The 21,704-nt window shown below is 31.2% G+C and overlaps 1 protein-coding gene across 1 annotated transcript; it reads left to right on the top strand.

The window, feature by feature from the left end:
- Positions 1–13,256: 13,256 nt before the first annotated feature.
- On the top strand, positions 13,257–17,788 carry LOC127811632 (LOB domain-containing protein 4-like). Its single transcript, XM_052351656.1, has 2 exons — positions 13,257–13,638; positions 17,263–17,788. The coding sequence occupies exons 1-2, from the start codon at positions 13,459–13,461 to the stop codon at positions 17,557–17,559; spliced, it is 477 nt and encodes a 158-aa protein (XP_052207616.1). The 5' UTR covers positions 13,257–13,458; the 3' UTR covers positions 17,560–17,788.
- The last annotated feature ends 3,916 nt before the right edge of the window (positions 17,789–21,704 follow it).

Below are 21,704 nucleotides of genomic sequence, written 5' to 3' on the forward strand. Positions count from 1 at the left end.
GCCATTGCATTCCTTATATGTAGCATTGCATGATTCCTTTGCGCGCGGTGGTGATGATGGTGGAAATTGACTTGTGCTTGTGGTACGTAAGACTGTGGGTGGAGGCCTACAACAGCTACATCCTGTGACGCGTAAGACTGTGGGTGGAGGCCCACAACAGTTGGATCTTGTGATGCGTAAGACTGTGAGTGGAGGCCTACAATAGCTTGTGACCTTAATGAGATTGTGAGTGGTGTGACGCATGATGGCGATGGCGATGGATGTGAGATAAGAGTCTTGGACTCACGTTCTTATTTTGGTAGCCTGCCCTTGGCTACAACAGGTTTGTATACAGGGTCTTGGGTGTCATTATGTGCATTTTCTTATGTGGGCCCCAATGACCATATGTGTGCATCCATGCATTGATGGGTAATGCGAGATATAATTACATGGCATTGGATTGTGTGTCATCTATGCTTTTAGGGATAGTGTGTGTCCATATGTGGCATGATGTGAATGATGTTCAGGGAAGTCTGGTCATATCCAGTTTTTGTTATTTAATTCACTTGTTGAGCCTTATGGCTCACCTTAAAAAAATAAATAAATAAATAAGAAATGATATTTTTGTGAGGTTGTGGTTAAGTGTAGAAGGCATGATCCCAGTTAGTGTTACATGTCGGGTAAGGATTTCCTTTGGGTCCGAGTTGTTTATGTCTTCATATATATGATTTGTTGATACTTCCCTTTTGATATATGCTTCTTGAGCTTTATGGCTCACCCTTGCTTTTTTTGTCATTCTAGGTAATTGGGTGAGTTGTTCTTAGATGTGTACAGAGTTGTGCCGACCTCAAAGATCCATGGGTGTAGTTGAGGGCATGATTAGAGGGTTTCAATTTGTATTTAAAGCATTGATGCTCTTTCATTTTAAAAATGTATGGGTTATAAACCCAAGTTTATGATGTAAAAAATGATGTATAATATATACATTTTTTTTGCTTCTATTGATAGTGAGCAAATACGAAAATGAAAAGAATTTTTGACAAAATGTTAAGTGATGTTTGTATCTATATCCATCTTGTATGGACCATTTCACGGATTTTCTATGCAAACGGGTAATCTGGGAACGGGCCCTGACAAGGGCTAGATCAAGTCGTGGAAGAGATGGATCTTGCAAATCTTGAATACCTAGAAATGGTGATCAAGGAAAGCCTTAGGCTTCATTCGATTGCTTCGTTGTTGGTTTCTAGAGAATCCATAGAGGATATCGACGTCGTGCTTGGCGAGGATTGCTATTTCATTTTGAAGAAATCACAAATCATCGTGAACTTTTGGACGTTGGGATGAGATTTAGATGCGTGGTTAGAGAATGCATAGGAGTTATTATTGGAGAGATTTGTCAACCGTGAGGTGGACCTTCGAATGTGTCATTTTGAGCTGTTGCCATTTGGATTAGGTCATCATATCTGTTCCGAAATGCATTTTACTTGGGGCTAAAGAACATTCGACTGGTGGGGGCTTAAAAAGTTACAATTTTCAGGGAAAAAATTATAATTTTCATAAAAGAATAATAGTTATCAAATAACAAAAGTTGAAAAAATTATTATTTATATGAAAAATAATGGCAATCAAATGTCAAAAAATTGAAAAGTATGACAATTTTTATATAAATAATTTTTAGGTAATTTAATTGTTTATAATTTATTTTTTTATATAAATTTCATATTTATAATCAAACGCACCCTTAGTTTATTATCTCATTTTTAAAAAAAAAAATTGGGTAGCCTTACCTATTGTTAGTTACATAATTATTGAAAACATTTGAACAAGATTGTAAAATTCTCCTTAAATTTAGTTCTAATAAATAAAATAATATAAAATGACAGCGTGAACAGAATTTGAAATGATATAATTTGAAATCTCTTTAATTATCCAAACAAAACTTAAATTATTTGTTTAAAAATTAGTTAATTAGCTCGAGCATGGAATCAATATAGCCACCTGGCTCACGTTCGGGACCTTGTAAGCTGGCATATTTTGATAGGTGCAGTCTTGGGCCCCACTTCCACGCGTCCTGCTCTTAGGGATGCCTAATTTGAGCTGGCAGTTTGACCAGGTGGACCAATGGGTGGTTGATTGTTTGGAGGGAAATAAATACAATGGATAAATATGTGTTTTTTATTTTATTTTATTTTATTTTTCTTGGTAGGTAGATATAAATGTAAAACTGTATTAGTCAGGCAACTTTACCTGGCCTTAGCCCAGCATGCATATTGGACAATCAGCCTGTATCTTCCAAACTGGGCTTGCAAATTTGGCAAATTCATGGTTTTGTCCATCTGATCTAAATAGTTCACATTCTTGAGCATGGACAAAATCATAATTTTAACCCCACCAAATGTTTTGGGATGCCCTCCCTTACGAGGCCCGACTAAATATTTTTCAAAAGATGATATCTCTCACCTTAAGGCTCTTTCTTACCTGTCCTACATAAGAGAAGAAGAGGTTAATCACGGAATCCAAGATTAAGGATCAAACATGAGATCTCTCATCGTTTATATAATGGCTACAGTCCAAACCCCTCAAAGTCGTGCTCGTCCCTAATCGCTGGATTATGCTTGCGGGAGAAATGTTCTTTCTTCTATTTGTATATACTCTCTTTGTAATAATCAAGAGCTAGCCTATTGGGCTTTGGGTTTGAATGTCTCAATAATAAATAAATAAATAAATACATTTATAATCTTTGGGAGTAATTACATACCATCATCACCATTTGGATTTTACCTAATCTTCTATTTTGTGTAATTTGATTTTAAGAGGTGTAGTTACTTATTATATTGTATGAATATAATAAGAGATTTAATCAATTTATTATATGATTTCTACATAATACATTGAACCAGGAAACATTGTGGAGATGGACAAATTACCTTTCCAAAGTTAGCTTTAAATTTGATTTACCTTTTTCAACTTAAAAGAAAAATTGTAGTTTTTGGAGCTAACTTTGTTAAGAAATTTTTTATATTTATTTTAATTAATAATATTGATTATAAATTTATTTTATTTTCATAACATAGAATATTCTAACATATATTGCATATAAATGTGTTCGTTGTAATTTGTCTTTTAATTGTCTACATTTTACATAAAAAAAAATGAATATTCACCTTATTTTTAGATAACATAACATATTATTTTTAATTTCTAAATAATTTAATTATTTAATAGTAAATACATTATATATTAAAATATATTAACTTATAAAATTATTAAAAAAGATATATAATAAATATACATTACTTTAAATAATATGTACTTATTGTATGTAGAGTTAGCAAAAAGAGTTAGGCGGCCCATGGGTTTGCCCGATTGGCCTGCCTCCCTTCCCAGCTCAGCCTAACTGACCCAATACTATAGCAAATGGGTCAAGGTAGGCCAGTGCTTGTGGCGCCCGACCCAAAAAATAAAAAATGAGAGTGGTCCACCAAAATGACCTACCTTGGCCCATTTATTAAGGGTCATAGAGTCGTGTCGAGCCCCCATTTTTCATTGCTCAACCTAGCTCGGACCACCAAAGCAAAAATAGGGTGGCTCATCAAAATGGCCTAGCTTGACCCGCTTTGGCCCTTTATTAAGGATCATAGGGTCTTGCCGAGTCTCCATTTTTTATTGCCCAACGTGGCCCAAACTGGCTCAGCTCGCCTCTCTCGGAGGCCAAATTCAATTCAATCCATGAAATAGGTGGGCCAAGCAGAGGCTGATCGGCCCAGACCACCCATTTTCCAACTCCAATTATATAGTACGTGACCCATCCTCCAACTAACTTTACTAACTGCCCCGTCCGGACAAACACTAACGACCAGGCACTACAGTTTGCCCCTTTTCTTGGGGATTTATTATTGTAATGCATGGGAACTCCAGAAATGGTGGGTTTTTCATGCTTTTTAGCGGCGTTTGTTATAGGAACCGTCTGAGCATTTGACTACGTTTTCTGTTCTTCATTAATTTTAACAAAATATTATCTGAATACTTTTAGTCATGATATTTTTAATAATATTTATATATTATATATTTAAATTAAATATAATATATTAACGCATAAATATTATCAAAAGTATTATAATTAAATGTCTAAATAACACTTTCATAATTTTAAATATTGATTTTGAGTCCATGTTTTTTCCACAAAATGAAATATCTAAACATCTACTTATAAATTAATTAATCCTTAATATCCACACAACTCAAATTAACATAAAATTCAATATTCAATGGAGGTACGTAATTAAGTAACTTGTCAACCAACTCCAAGGCAACGTGTAAATCAATTTAGAGGAGACAAATAAATCAGTAAGAAATCGACATGTAACATAATTATAGTAATCTGACATGAAGCCCATTTAAAAAGCATTAAGAGCTGCTACATGAAAAGATTTTATACCATCATCTATGACATATTCTATATATAATTTTAAAAAATGAGAGAGTTGAAGATATTTTAAATAACTTCTATTAAGGGGTTATCTTTTTTGTTAGGTTCTTAATAATGGTTTTTCATAAATGTTATAAATGACTAATATGATGACCAGTGGCGGTTATATATATTTAGGATTGTAAATGTTTTTTTTTTTTTCTTTCAAATTGCTCTAGATACTTTTTTAAAATTTGAAAAGTAAGCACTTTATAAAGTATAGAATATATTTGTATACAATTTTCAATATTACTTTTGACTTAAATATATAACATGACGTGAGTTAATTTGAAAAAAAAAAAGTCATAAAATGACTAAAAATAAAAAGAATCATTATATTTTAAGATAATTTCAAATGTTGTCGGCCACATAAAGAACAAGATTATATTTTGCAATCTTCAAAACTTTGCAAGTAAGAATAAGATTTAAAGTGCTACGTACGTTTATATATATATGCCACTTTTAGTTATATACAAATATATTTGTCACTTTTGTTATATATATATATATGTTCTGTATATATGTCACTTTTTAATTTATACCTATTGGGGCGGAAGCACTGTAAATCAAGATTAGTGTAAAATAATAATTGAATTAAAAAACTGAAACAAAAAACAAAGTAAAAAGAAGACCTCCCTTCGCTAATGGTAGTCACGAAGATTGTTCCAAAACTCAGATTTAGACTTGTCCAACCACCACTTAGGCAACAACCAATAATAGGGACACCAAACCATAAAGGCAACCCACACGCTCAAGGATCCGAAACCCCCTCAAACCGAAAGCCCAAAAAATCTCCAACACTTCTCGGTCGAACAGAACAAAACACTCTCTCCCCCAATCGATCAAAGCCACACAAAATAGGTCACCACACAAGGTAGATCAGTCACAAAAATAATGAATCAAAAGCATAAAGCCAAGAGAAAAAACTTATTGAGAAAGAATGATTAAACCACCTAAATAAGGCACACCCATCATCAACAAATTGACCAAGATCAACAAGGAAAGATGTGATCTCTCAACATGAAAAGAGGCATTGGACCGAGATGGAAACCGAACCATGAAAATCAGCCACAAAAGGAAACCACTAAAGAAACAATCGGCTAAGCAAGGAAACAATGGGAGGATCGATCGGCCGCCACATAGGGACAAAAAAAAGGAAACAAATTCCCTTTTATATTGAGGGCCTAGGGCAAGAGAGTATTGGACTAAGGAAGTGGGCTTGAGCTTGGGTTTGCTCCCCTTCTCTTGAGCAAACGGGCTAAGCCCCATTTCTCTTCCAAAAAGAGGGTTAAGAGCTTATGGCCCGACTTTTATACATGGGTTGCCAATAAATGGTGTTGGACTTCATCCACGGACTCAAGTTTATAAAATTTAGACACACCTAAATACATCATTGTCTTGGGTCTCATTAACAAACACTAAACCCAACAATATATACCTATTCTTTTTTTTTTTTCAGTTAAGTATTTAAACTTTTTAAACCGTGTTCACTTAGTACTCATTGTCATTCAGTTTTTAATTTTCGTTAGTCAAACTAATGGTAAACTTACCCTTTGCATGCTGTGTTAATATATATGTATATCATCCCATCTTTCCACCGGATCAGTTTAAGAGTGTTCTAGCGTAACAAGTTACAAAGTTACACGATTTGAACTTAGATACGATTAAAAAATTAAAATGATAATGTAGTTGAAATTAAGCTAAGTAAAACTTTAATTAAACAAGAGCAATGTACAGTGCAAATGGGACAAGAAATAGTCACATGGACAAATCCGTCATCAAAGGATGGAATAATCTGAATGATGTAACCTGCCCGCCTCTGAATCATTCAGGGAGATGATCTTCTGCTTAATTAATTATAATGTTGGTTTTCAATGTGGTCCAAATATACTCTGTTTGGAACTTTTTTGGTTTCGTTATCTGTCTTTGGCTTGTCTCTCCATGCGTGCACATCTTCAGGCAAGATCTGACCATGAGCCGCAAAAATGGATGCTATATACACGTGTAAAACTAACAAGAGCCTAGCTAGACATTAATAACCTACTCAATTGAAGCTCGAGGATCAACCACGCCAAGAGACGTTTATTGAACAAATAGAGCATAATATTAGAGATGCCAAAATGGATTGTCCTCCTGCCTCGTAGTACTATTCTGGCGGAGCCTAACTGGGGGCAACTCTCTCGTTAATTGAGCAGATAAAATAATGTACAACTACCGACCCATACCATTTTGGCCGGGCTCCCATGGAGGGTCGCGCACAAGCTAGATTAGGACAGTGAGAAGTTGCCAAGTTGGGTTGAGCTGACCTTGCCATGTTGAGCTCGGGTTGCATAGGCTGGGGCTAGAAGGTCCTCCTTAGCCAAGCATAGTCCACAGCGATAGCAAGCCATGCTTAGCCTGATTTAGTTCATTTAATATCTCTAGAGCATATCCATTTCTCAGTCCTAGCTACCAAACATTAAAATAACAAGGTGCAGTAAGAAAACCATACTATACATTATAAAATCTTTGAGTGCAATTTTCGCATACTCAATTTGTAACGTTCTGCTTTTTCAAGCAAGATATAATTATGAAAATAATAATATTTTTTTAAATTTACATTTATAATCATATTATTTCATGAGTTTTACTTTTTAGTCCCTTACTTATAGTTAAAAGACAACTAATCATAGTTTTGCAAAGAATGCAATCTAGATTGAATTAATTGACATGTAATAACTGAAATTTAAATGTTGAAATAAAATTATTACATATCCAAGTTGGATTTAGTTAACTATTAGAATTATAGAAAAATTAAGGTAAACAAAATTAATAATAAAGAATAATATTCTATTTGACTGTTTTCTTCTTTCCTTTTAATGTGTCGGGTTCATCTCTTGACACATTTAAATATATCCAATTAGATAATGAACCATCTAGTAACACTTTAAAAATGGTTCACTTTCAACGTCCACCTACAATCATCGCATCTCTTCCAATATTGTGTAAGCAAAGTTTGCATATATCAAAATTTTTGCAGATTTTTGTCAATTTCGGCTTGGATTTCTTTGGATTTTGCGAGATTTTCTATCGTTTCAACTTTCAGATTGGCTGTGAACGAATCTAAGAGGTTTTTCTGATCAAATCCAACAATTTCTTGAATTGGCCAGTGGATTTGTTGATGCCTTCTTTGATTTTTTCTCAATCTTTTTTCACAAATTTTCAGCTTTGATATCATATTTGTTTGTGGTCAAAAATTTATATTGCAAGCACCGACATGTTATCTTCTATATTCTCTATAGGCTTAGTAAGACGCTTTGATTTGATTCGCAACCATTTGCTCAAAATTTTGGTTTAAAATGGTTTATCCAAATTGTTCATAATGTTTGGGACAATTTTTTTCATAATCTTTGGAACTCATTTATTTTTTTATTCAAGAGTTACTTGTAAAACCCAGTTATATCATTTTGTTCTTAATTATGTCTAGTTCGACATCAATCTTTCGATTCATTCAAATTCGAACTTGTTCAAATTTTATTCGCATATCAATTATTCATTACAATTTTGGATCCCATGAATTCATCATAACACTGTTTATGATGTTTGTATTGGGTTTTACCTAACTTGACTTGATTTGGTCAAATTTTACACTTAAAAGTGGCTTCACGTTATTTTACCATTGATCCATTTTATAATTTTAATCAAATTACAATTAGATCCGGTCGTGTTTGAATTCACATTATTAGTTCTTTCATATACCTTTTGAGGGCTAATAATTTTTTATATTATCACTAAATCTCCTTTTAGGTTTATTTTAATTAATTGAAAATATTTTTAAAAGACCTATAATTTCTAAATTTTTTGAATATTATACAATTACTCACAATTTCTCAATAAAGACAAATGTACATAATAATAAGACTTGGTGAGGTAATAATTAAGATCCACCATGCTAGTTCTCTTTGTACTTTTTGACAACAACATGGAATAATATTAGATTAATTTACACTAACATGCTATGAGATTAGGTGAAATTTAAGGGATGCCCTTATATTTTGAGAAATTACACCAATCTCCTTTATTATTGTCAGTAGAATGAATTTTTTACCCCTTTAATCTCTTTTTTTTTTATTTTCTTTCCAAGTTACAAAAAAATAAAAAGCAATTAGCTAGTGTGTGTTTGATTGGAAAAAGATAGAAAAGAAAAATATTTTCTAATTCCATAGAAAACAATTTCCATCTCCTCCTAATTGCAATTTTCTATGAAAAATTGGCCTAAAGATATGTTACCATGAAATTTTTTTATGAAAAATGTCAAGCAATTAAACATGTAAACATAAAAAAAATAGTAAATTATATGAAACCCCATTGCACTTAGGGTCATGTGCAACTTACCCGCATGTGATTTCAATTGCATCAAATAACCCCCTTACACTTTCAAAATGTTGCAATCAACCACAATTTGTTATTATTTTACATAATTTTGTAAAATAACAACAAATTATTTTTAATTTATTTTTTTGTAAAATAACAACCTTGGGGCTTATGGGTACGTAAGTGATGGTTGGCTGATTGCAGATGGAAGCCACCAATTGTTTTTATTTTATTTTTTTTGTTAAAGAGTAAGATGAGGAAAAACAAAGATTAAAAAATTGATGGGTCTTCAGCAACAATAGTTGCCATTGCTAGGTTTGTAACCTTGTGATGGTGGGTTGTAAGAGAGTGAGTCATTACTGAGGATGGAAAATTGCCAAAGAAAGCAGACAAGGACAAAGAGAAAAAAGAGAAGTTGAGGCCATTTTTGTTATTCTTCAAAAATTAATGGTAGTTAGCAAGAACTAAATTGTTTTAAAAAATTTAACACCTTAGAAGATCAGTGCAATTTCTCAAAATAGAGAAATTGCTATGTTAAAGTAGAGAAATGTATACAACAATTTATACAAGAAATCAAGCATTTAATAATTAATCTATCTACTTGGGATAAACCATATAAATTTTAAACTTACAATAAGTTCTAATAATATCTGGGTGTTTTAATAATATCTGGGTGTTTTTTGGTCAAAACATTAAAAATTATTAATATAGATGAAACTAGATACACCTCAAATTAAAGCTACGAAAGCCACCCAAATTGACAAAAAGAACTGCCTGTTGTTCGTCAATAAATAAAAAGGATCAGAGTTATTATATCAATAAATAGAAAAGAACTAAAGAGTTGTAATATTTATTAGTGTTATGAGATGAGAACAAAATGACAAACCCTTGAAAACTGTCCTTGTTATCCATTCATTGCCTTTCAAGTTGACAAACCCTTCCATTTTAATTTATCCGCTATTTCGAAGATTACTTTAGAATAAGGTGGGTACATACATACCCCACCAGTGGCGATAGTAGTGGCGGATGGAGTGCAGATCAAGCAACAACCATGCGGGACAAACGGGACATTGAGTATGAATTTTTTTTTTTTTTTGGGGGGGGGGGGTGTCTCGTAACATAATTAAGGCCAAAAGCCAATTACAAGAGGGGTCACAGTCATATAGATATCAACCACGATTGAGCTAGTTTTGTGGAATGATTTCCCTTTCCTTTTTATAGCAGGTAAAAATTCACAAAATACTATTTCGTTTGAATATAAATTGAGTACTATATTCATTAAACACTTAAAATAATTAACTCGTAATTAATTAAGAAACATTTGTGTGATTATTATATCCCATGTGCAGTATAGTTGTTGCGGCTCCAAACATGACCAATGGTCAAAGCTAAACTTACTGTTGTTATACCCACAATATTTGACTTAACTACCATCCATAACCAAAGTTTTTCTCGACTACTTTTTCTCTTTGTTTTTGTTCTATTGCACCCTAAGAGCGCTATAAATTGATTAAGTAGAGAAATCAATAAATGAAAATAGTTGGCAACCTTAGTATGCCAATACACTAAATTAGATTGTTGTTTCTTAACTTTATACTCTGTAACAAATTAATTACTATATTTTAATTTTTATCACCTCATTCTTTGGACTTTGATTTTTGTTAAAATTTAATTTTTATTTTGATTTTTTAATCAAATTCTATTAATAAAAATTGATGTAGTATACATTAATATTGTTGTTGTCTGAAAATAAAAATGAATTTATTTGACTAGAAATGTCTTGTCAAGTCACCTGAGCCTGCAAAGAAAAAACAATCAGAGAGTGCGGAAAGATTCTTGCACAAACACTCTGATACTTAAGTAAGATATTAAATATAATAAAAACTGTATTAAAACCAGTATGTATCTTTTCAAAATGAGTGCCTACTTATTTATAAAGGAATATAGAGTAATCTTAAGTAATTCAAGATAAGACTTCTAGATAACGTCTATCTTGAAATTTTGAAACCCATTAGAATTAGAATACATATAACATCTATCTTTATATTTAATTAATTCATTAGGATTCGAGTTCTTACGGATGATATTTATCTTCGTATTTCATAATCCTTTTAGAATTTAAATTCTTTATGGATAATTGTTTATCTTAACGAAAAAAAAATTGAATTTCAAAATTATCTAGTTTACGCGTTGCATGGAAACCCGCATATGAAATTTTTTTACCTTTTATCACAAAGAGATATTTTGGACTCTTGAACTCTTAATGAACCTTTACTTATGACATAACAAATATAAATTTTAAGATCACCTTAATGTTAAATTTAATTTAAATCTCACAATTAAGTGATTTTGGAGGATATTTTAATGTATATCAAGTTATTTTTTGTTAACAAAATTTAAATGGAACTAAATTTTAACAAAAAATCAAAGTCAGTGATTACAATGAAAAAAATTATAAGAATAGTGACTAACTTATTATATAGTTCAAAGTTTAGGAATTAGAAGAATAATTTATCCTATATATGTTAATATATAAAAAACTTTCTTCTTGAGGAAATGTTGTAGTTAATTAGCTTATCAATATTTATATGTTTAAATAAAGGTTACTACCAAAAGATTACTAAATTTTGACTACTATATCAATTCTACAATAAGTTTTAAAATTTATCAATTTTACATTTGAACTTTCAATTTTATATTAATTTTACACAGGATTGGACCAATGTAAGGATTTGGGGCGCTTCTAGATTTTTGAAAACCCCTTTTAGTATATACTAGACACAAAATAAAATCAAAATTTTACTGTTATTAACCTCCCAAATTTTTAAAAACCTCTTTTATTATATAATAAAAAAACAAAAAATAAAAATATTACCATTATTAACCCCTAACTAGAATCAAAATCCTATACGCTTAAATAGAGACGTTAAACAGGCAAGGTGGCATGCGAACATGCTCAATCCAACTCCAATCATTACTACAATGAGTTGGGCTTCGCTCGACTTGTTATTTATATATGGTCAAACAAAGCTTTAACATTTTTGAGTTAGCCAGTCTAAGAGCTCAACTTCGCTAGGCTCATTAGGCCAAACCAAAATTTGATTTTATAAAAAAAATAAAATTATAAATTATATATTTTTAGATTTGAATTTTTGATATTTAATTTAATAAATATAATAATTTAAAAATTATATATACAATGTCACTAATTTATAATGGCAATCAATAAATTTTAAATATTAAATCTCATACACAATTTTGCACTTTTTTAATAAGAAAATTTATGTCTCATATTCAAAAACCCATAATCACTTTAAAAAATTCTCAATATATAAATAAATATATATTTCAAATATGAAATAATTTTTATAACTTTTAAATATTTATAAAATTTAATACTACTTTTAAAAGTAGAACTAGAAACTATTAAAAATTTTAATTTTCAAACTTTTAACTTCTACATTCTATATTTTATTTTATAAGTAAAATTTACATTTTTAAAATATTTCAATATCTTAGATATTAATTAAATAAATATATTATTTAAAATTATTTTTTAATTATTTCAAAAATAAATTAGCTGACAAACTTTTGTTGAGCTCAATTAGTTAAAAGGCTTGCAAACTTAGGCCTGACCAGGATATGGAGCCCAATGGGTTGGCCCAACTCAATTGACTTTAAACGAGCTCACGAGTCGGGCCGAGCCTTGTTATGAGTTGATGGGTTGGGCTCAACCTTAGCTCGTCTCGACTTGTCTCGTCTCTTTAGGGCCAAAGGCAAGTCCAAGCAAGACTGACCCAATCCATTTGACATCGTCAAGCTTAAAATACATATTAAGAGATAATTTAAGACATCATTATCTTAATATTATTTTTTTTTTTGTATAGTAAGAATCGAAGGAAACCTCAATATTTTCGGCCTTTGGTATAGACCATCATACAGGTCGCGATCGACCAGGCAACAGCTACGCATAACCTCCCTAAGATTTCATCTTACATTCACCTTGATTCCACAATATTTTTAAAATTTAAAAAATTAACACTCTTTTAATGTGTTAATTATTTATTTAGTTTTTGATATTTTTCAAACTTGAATATACATATAATCAGAGTTTGTCATTATGTTTATTTGAAAAATAGAAAAAAATAATAATTAATACATCAAAAATACATTAATTATTTAAATGATATTATAGAATGATATAAAATCAAAAGGTTAAATAAAATTTTCTCTAGAAAAGGAAGTAAACTACAAAAACAATGCTGTAGTCCCACTCACGCAATTATAATAAATCCACAAATCACAGCATTTTGTAGAAAATGTTTATTGTTGATAAGGAAATGGGGACAAAAATCATGTCCACAAAGATGTTTTTGTCGAGCAAAATCTAAAAAGGAGGCTTCTTTGGTAGGACCCATGGAAGAAATCATGTCTTCCCATTCTTCCATTCAACACTCCACTCCTCAACTCCCCCTCCTCCCCTCCTCCTTCCCATAGGTTCCTGATTTCCTCTTTTCTTTCTTCATCATTTTCTTTTCCCCTTTCTGGATCTTCTTCCCATTCTTCCTCGTCGATACCACTGTTTAAGCTAATCTACCACTCTTCGTGATGTGAGATTAATTTGTTGTCTTTGTTTGCAAGCAGCAGCTGATCAGAAAATGAAAGAACATTATGGTAGAAAACAAGGGGCGTCGTCCCCTTGCGCCGCCTGCAAACTTCTCCGGCGGCGGTGCGTTGAGGACTGTGTGTTTTCGCCATACTTTCCGGCCAATGATCCTCAGAAGTTCGCCAGTGTTCACAAGGTGTTTGGCGCTAGTAATGTCAACAAGATGCTACAGGTTAGTTCCCATGCATCTCTCTCTCTCTCTCTCTCTCTCTCTCTCTCTCTCTCTATCTATCTATCCGTTCGCTCCCGTTTTCATTTGTAGAATCGATCTTTACTATGGGGTGTCTATTCATTACACATTTAATATCGGTTTTCTAAAGTATATAACTTTTGTAGTAAACTACTATGAGGATGGCATAGCATGGTAGTAGTAGCATTTTTTTTTTTACAACTTTTTTTTGATAGATCGTAGCATTTTTGTTAATACAAGTAATTAACTATAAGGAGCTTTTTACCCTTTTAATAGATTAATTTAAAAAGACAACCTAACAACTTCACATAACAAGTTTAATTTGCTCTAATGGATTAGTATCGTAATCAACATCTCATGATGAAATATAAGATGGGGAGTTTAAATTTTTTATAGCTTTAATGTGCATATATTTATAATTGTCAATAAAGTTAAAAGAAACCCGTTTGGAGAGCGTAGGAGGTAACATTTATAGTCTTAATTTTCAACAGTACGTTCATTGGAACTGAGGGGTTAGGATTCTGATTCGTATTACTTAAGGAATTAGGATTTCTGCTTTTTTTCTTTTAGGGTTCAAGATATCTTGATCTCTTGTTTAATAGTAGCTAGTATTAATATTATATTGGAGTTACAGGAATTGTTGAATTTTTGATAAATTTGCTTCTAAAGTATTGGATTGGCCATTCTTTTCACCGTTATTTCGGTTATGGTGGTTCAATACAGCAGTAGATAGCCCACTGAGCCACACCTTTAAGATGCTTTAGAATTTAAAAGGTAATAAGATGCTAATCTTGTCACGTTTCTTTTTTCCAAGGACAATTCATTCTTGTTCTTGTCACTATATAATCAATCTATGTCTCCCCTACAAAAATTACCAATATGTCGCGACAACAATAATTAATAAATTATTTATCATAAGTGATCAAATACAAAACTGTTACCTTACTAAATCATACATACAACGAGGTATTATTCAAATATATATATATTAAATAATTCCTTGGCAAATGAGAGAGGAAGAGTCCAAACATGAGGTTCAGTAGTCAAAATAATTATGTTTGAGAATAAAGGTAAGATCGATGTTGACATAGACTAATATATAAAACTCCATTCAAATAAAGTGGTTAAACTTCTTTATGACCATCAAGTGTTTCAACCTTTTTGACTATATGCTCATCGTAATGCCTCTGTAGTTTTGGAAAGTATGAGCATGGATCGTATAATTTTTATATAAATTTACATAATTCATCTATACCATCCTGGAAATATATATATATATATTTATACGTATCTAATGAGTTGATGCCATATATGAATATTTTAAAAAATAAGAATTTTAGGAATATATTTTTCTTAATCAAGACCATTATTATTTTGGATACATGTGATTATTGAGTACTTATTGCCTATAATCATGACATTAGGTGACATTTACCATTACTGGTCGGGATTTGGGTCCCCCCCCACACAACAGGATGAAGTTATAAAAGCCTTTAATTGAAATCTTTAGGCCTTTGCTTGCTTCTTCCCCGCCTAGCTAGCTAACAGAATTAGTTAAAAGACAATTCAAAAAAAAAAAGAAAAGAAAACATGTTCCATATCTGTTTAATTTTGAAGTTGTATTTTTATTTATTTGTATATGATGTCAGCTAATTGCACAATCCTACATTTAGTGATAAGTAGTGTCAATCTGCTTTTTCTTAAATATCACCCAAATTTCATGATAAACGTGACACTTAAATAAAAGAATCTTTGCTACCATTTGAGCTTACTACCCCTAAGCTACCAATTTAGATAGGGAAAAGTTGTTTCTAGTACTGAGCCTCTTCATCAAAGAGAACAATAATTTGACTATGAAATTTTGAAAAAATTCTATGGAACCGGGTGGCATTGAAACTCTACATAACGTGAGAGATGGTTTATATAACATGAAGAGTGTATTATATAATATAAATGATGTATTATATAGAGAGTATTTGTATCATATAATACACTCTATATAAAATATCTTTCACATTATATACAATAACAATGCCATTAAATACCATATAAAGTTCTCAAAATTTTGCTTCTAATCAAGATAAAAGTTTGAAGGATAATGCTATTTATTAGACAATAATTAAGGTGTAATAAATATAAGTTATTTTCAAACAATACACATTTATTACATTTTATTTTATTTTTAATTCAAAAATAATATTATTAATTAATAAAATATTATAAAATACGAATTATTATCAATTAATAAATTGTTTTTAAATTAAACATAAAATATAATAAACATACTAAAATATACATTTATTAGCCCTTGATCATTACTCTTAATTTACCGTTGTGCAAGTTTGAAATTTGTCTGAAAGTGATTTTCTAAGACAAGGACTGGAGGAGCTGATATCCCATCAATGTCGACTGGCCCACCTTTGGAGAATTCAATTTTGTTAGAGTTTTAGTGTATTTAGTAAATTTTAAGATTTAATATTTATTTAGGTCAATCATAAATTATTATCGCACTAAATTCTCCAAATTAAAAATTTAGTGTAACAAGGTCACTGACCAAGTGCCTTGCGTAACAAGGTCCTAATTTTATTTTTATTTTTCTGAAAAGCAAGGTCCTAATCTATCTATCTATATATAAAGATATCTGTCCTTATCAGTTTTATGATAAAACTGTTTTATCACCTTGCATGGTTTTAATTAGGACAATAGCTAATGGCCTGACGCACTTGTCCCGCTTTGATAGTCACATCCCAATCAATGGTAGCTTGTTCACATTCACTACTCTTCCCTAGAAGCAACATTTCACCATTTTTTGTCTGAAAATATCGTTTAAATAATGTTTTTAGAATGAATTAAAATAATTTATAATCGTAAGATCATAATTTTTATACAAGAAGTGCTGTGTGAATATCATTTTTAATTTAATACATATATTATTATTGGGCAACACTTGAAATCCCAAGATGAGACTTGGCCAAAACTATAGATGAAAAATCAAATCTCAGGATAAATGAAAAACCTAAAAGGAAAAGATAACCCAAAAGGCTTGGTGTATGGGTTCTATAAGTTTTAACAATACCAGACAAAATATAAATGGGTTATTGGGTTCTACATTAAGTGCATCAAATTCAATAGTTGGTGAGCCTTCAATGAAGAGGTGACTAATTATTTAAAATAATATTAAAAATCATGATCAATTATGTGATGTTTAATAAAATAATATTAAAAATCATTATTGATGATGATGTCATCAATTATGTGATGTCTAATAAATAAAAAAAAATAATGACACATGTTCTTCTTAGTCTCTTTTATTTATCACATTTTCTAATTAGAATGCACCACACCGTCATTAATCATAACTTCTAACGTTATTTAATTTTTATAATTACAAGGATTTTAATTGGGAAAGTAAGATTTATTGTTTTTTTGTATTAAAAAATAGTCATTGATTGAGTGGACTTTTATTATATTATATATATTGTGAGATCTATATATCAAAATTGAACCATGCCAAGTTGCTTTGTGCTCGTTTTTCTTTAGTTTACGTACGTGGGAATTGGGATTCGAGTTTTAACAGTCGGGTTGTTGAAATGCTAAACTAAACAGGAGTTGCCGGTGGAGCAACGAGCGGACGCAGTTACGTGCATGGTGTACGAAGCAAATGCAAGGATCCGCGATCCAGTCTATGGCTGCGTCGGAGCAATATCATCGCTGCAACACCAGGTCGACGCCCTTCAGACGCAGCTTGCTCTTGTACAGGCTGAGGTAGTGCAAATGCGCATCCGGCAATTCCCCTCCACCGCCGGCTCGCCGGAAAATTGCTCTCCCTCCTCCTCCAAGTCTCTCCCTAACGTCGTGACTCATGATCGAGCCAATGCAGGGCCATCCTTGTGGCCTCGCTAGCTAGCTTAATTATATTATATTATATTATATATATATATATATCGGCTAGGCCTTTCTTATTTTAATTTCATCCATGGCATCCATCGATCGATCTCACTTGGTTAATTAATCGCTTGGTTGCTGCTTCTGTAATTGTGCTTCTACTTGGATAGATATAATATATATATGATAACTATATAACCATCTTGTAAAATTAATGTCCCCAGATATTATTATTATGTAAATTATAAACGAGTTATAATTATATAAATGCAACGGTACTATCTGTTTGAATAGGTCAACCTCGTGTGCTAGTAGTAACTTTAACGTTCAGTTAATGTATTTAAGACCTATATATTGTGACCCTTGGAATTAGTGACCAAAGCAGTGTATGGAGATCAATTTTTGAAAGCCAAAAAGGTTGCCGGACAGATTTAGGAGGCTGAAATATTAAAATACTTTTACTCACATTACATTACACTTTTTTTTAATGTAATGTGAGTGAAGTTATTTTAGTATTTTAGCCCCCATTCTGTAAATTTGTCTATCAATCTGTCTAGCTCCGTAGAAGAAGTCGTGTATGAAAACTTGTTAACAGAGACTTTTTTTTATCTAAAGAACCGATACCAAAACAATACAATAGCGATATGAAAATTTATGCATTTTTTAATACACAATAAATAAAAATAAAGAGGAAATACTATTCTGATTGTATATGAAAAAAATTGTTTGCCTTGGAGTCAGCCCACGACGTTTGGAATAATAAAGCCCAAGTGAGGATTCACTGGACCTGACTTGCATCGGCCCATCAGAAAATGCTCAATAAGTAAGAATTTCATTAACCACAAGTTAAAAAGCACCTACAGCTTCAAGATATAAGACATTTCTCGAGCTCTAATTAAAGATTACATTAGAAGATTTAAATAACCAATAAAAAAATACAATTCATAGAGATATATATATATATATATTTTTTTTGTAAGTAAAATTTATAAAGATATTTGTATAAATAACAATTCATTACAATGCACTTAAGCATGATCAGATATAATTAGATTGTTATACTACTACTCAACATGATGGTATGATGTGGCAATTGTATTGAATTTTTGTTGTTTCGAAGGGTCGTCAAGGCAAGGATTGATGAAGACAAAGACATTTTTCTAATCGTCAGCATATTTAAACCACCTTCCCATCCCCACCCCACTTGGTATCAACTGCTCAGTATCATGCTTTGTATGTCTCGAATCAATGCTTATTTGAAGAGACATCGATCCAACCCCTTGTCCCTGAATCCTTAACAAGGTTGAACCAAAATTGAAACCAGCTCAAAGTGGCCTCAATCTCGATAGCAAGACAAACCATCAAGAAGGTTATATATCATATATTACTAGGTGTAGAGGCAGGGTTGAGCAGGTGTTATCCCAAGCTGATATAAGAAATCTCAAACGTGACGGTAAGACGACAATTAAAAGCCAAAGTTGAATACGTGGATGGGGATGCAGATGAAGATCTTCCCAGTAATAGGGTGGAAAATCAGAGATTGATGTTAATTTGGGAACACCTAATTGTCAAGAATCTCCTGCTTGCTCAAAAACTTCTATTGTTATTTGGGGATCATTCATTTAGTGTTTTAACATCTTTTGTAGGATGCTCCTCCCAAGCAATAAGCTCTTTGACCTACAACATTGATGACATTGGAGGAAGAAGCCATCAGGAAACAGAGGCGGCAAAGGTAAGGGAGGACGTTTGATTGAAGCAAATTGGAAACAAGTAAATAAATTTGAGGCGATGTACAAATACTATGAATTCCTTCCTTCCTATTGGGAAAACCAGTTAATCATGGCACAATTAACCTCCTTAAAAAGGTCCAACAAAAATGTGTTTTGCTGCTCGTGTGACAACACTACCTCAACCAGTGAGCGCGTGCCCTAAACTCAATTAGCAAAGCGAGCGAGTGAAGTTCGCTTGACAGCAAGCTGCACAAGCTGGCTAAATCATTAATTACTTTCAGGCTTTTTTTTATTTAGAGAAATCCCTTTTAGGATGAAAATGTTCGTACTGACTTAACGAGGAACGATATTAATCAAGCGAGTCTCAATCTCAGTTAACTTTAAGTAGGCCACTCTCGATCTTGATTCTCTTAACTGGACTACCCTCTCTCTCAGAGATACTTAGATTACCCCCAACCTCCACCCATTAACTAGACTACTCTTAACATCTTTTTTTTGATAACCTAAGTTAAGAGGTTCGTCCAACTAATCCTAAAAACGGACAGTCTTTCTCCTTGATTTACCAATCTAATAAATTCGGATGCGGTCACAATCTATATACATATAGAACAAGACATTCACTTCATACATCCATATAAAACAAATGTCACCACAAAAATTTAATCTTTGATACTTTCTGTGAAACTCTATATGCTTTATCACTGAGTCATGTCCATGGAGACAAGTATTCTAACATTTGACTTAGACTTAGCTTGGTTTAAAAAATCTTTAACAAACCCAAAGATAAACTGATACAATTTGATGTTAAATTATTTAACTCAGTTAAGATTCTCTCTTAAAATTAAGAGATAAGGTCGGTCTCAATATAATTTCTTATAATCTAAGCAATTAATCTAAATTCAAATAAACTAGGGAGATTATCCTTTCTTTTAAATTTTAAGAAGATAATTTTTAGAAATAAGTCTAACCTCTTTAAAATTACTAAGAATCACTATTCCTAGACTCCAATAATATCACCCGGCCGGGATCATTATTCTTAAGACTCCAATCAGCAAGAAACTTTATGTGAATGATTATATCTAAACTATTAAAAATGGAAGATGATCTCTTCATTAGGATAAGCATTCTTAATCATGATCTTAACTCATCTTGCGATTTCTCTAATAGCTCTATATCTAATTTAGACATTGAAATGAATTTCCTAACTGCTACGAAGCACTTTCATTATTCTCTTTTGCAATATATCAAGCTCTATGGTTAGAAGCCAAAGCTTCGTTCCTGCCAACTGGTTCATTTCCTCCTTTGCAAATACTTTGTTGGTCAAATTTGTGTATGATCAAATTCATTTGAGAATGAGTATCTACAGTGCTACCTGACCTGTATGGCAAATAGATGAGACTTCCCGTAGCCTATTCCAACCAATCATTGTGATTCACCTAAAAATAAAACAACAATAACAACCCAAAATTAACCTTAAATCCATTAGGTATAGTGAAGAGATATCATAATTACCAAAATTGAATAAAATTGCTCGGTTCAACTATTTACTTACAATGAGCAAGTTAAGATAACGACCGTTAAAATAAGTAAGATAATGTTGCATTAAGATAATGTTGTATTTTAAGAGTTTTATCAAATTACTTGCTAATTTTTTTAAAATTCATTGAGAATTGTACTTTTTATTTTCATATGTTGTTGAATGCATATGATAAATATCAAGATAAGAGTTTTTTTATTAAAATATCCCTATTTCTAAATTCATTCAAAACTGTATATCAACAACAAATTTATAATTAAAATAATATTTTATGATTAATGTGAATTGTCAAAAAATAAAAATTAAAAAATTATGATTATTTTTAAATTCATGTTTAAAAATAGATTCTAAAAAGATTCAAAAAGTAGAAATAATTATTGATAGAATTACTATAATTTCACTTAGATAATTAAAAATAGCTAAAACATAGTTTCAAATTAGATGATAAAATATAAAATTAAATTAAATAATTTAAAAAATCAATGAAAATAATTTGTATTAGATAATAAAATATATATAGAGAGAGAGAAATTTAAATTTTTAAATTTTGTGAAAAGAATAATGTCATATAAATTTTAAAACTCGCCAAGCATATGACAATTTAAAAATGTATTAAATGACACTAATTATAAGACTTAATAAATTAGTTCTTTTAAAATCAATCTTATTGTAAAAATAAGACTTAATTAATTTAAATTTTAAAAATATATTAAATTAAATGACATTAATTATTCTACAATAGGCATATGAGTAATTTATGTTTATTTGTAAAATCTTAAATAAATTTATCTAAAGGAGAGGCCAGATAAATTTATTTGTAAAAAATTAGATAAGAAATTGTTGTACCATAAAAAATAGGGGGGCGGGGAAGGAATTTTAAGAAAAAAAATAAATGA

The sequence above is a fragment of the Diospyros lotus genome, chromosome 10 (genome assembly GCF_014633365.1).
Source record: "Diospyros lotus cultivar Yz01 chromosome 10, ASM1463336v1, whole genome shotgun sequence".
NCBI classification, from domain to species: Eukaryota; Viridiplantae; Streptophyta; class Magnoliopsida; order Ericales; family Ebenaceae; genus Diospyros; species Diospyros lotus.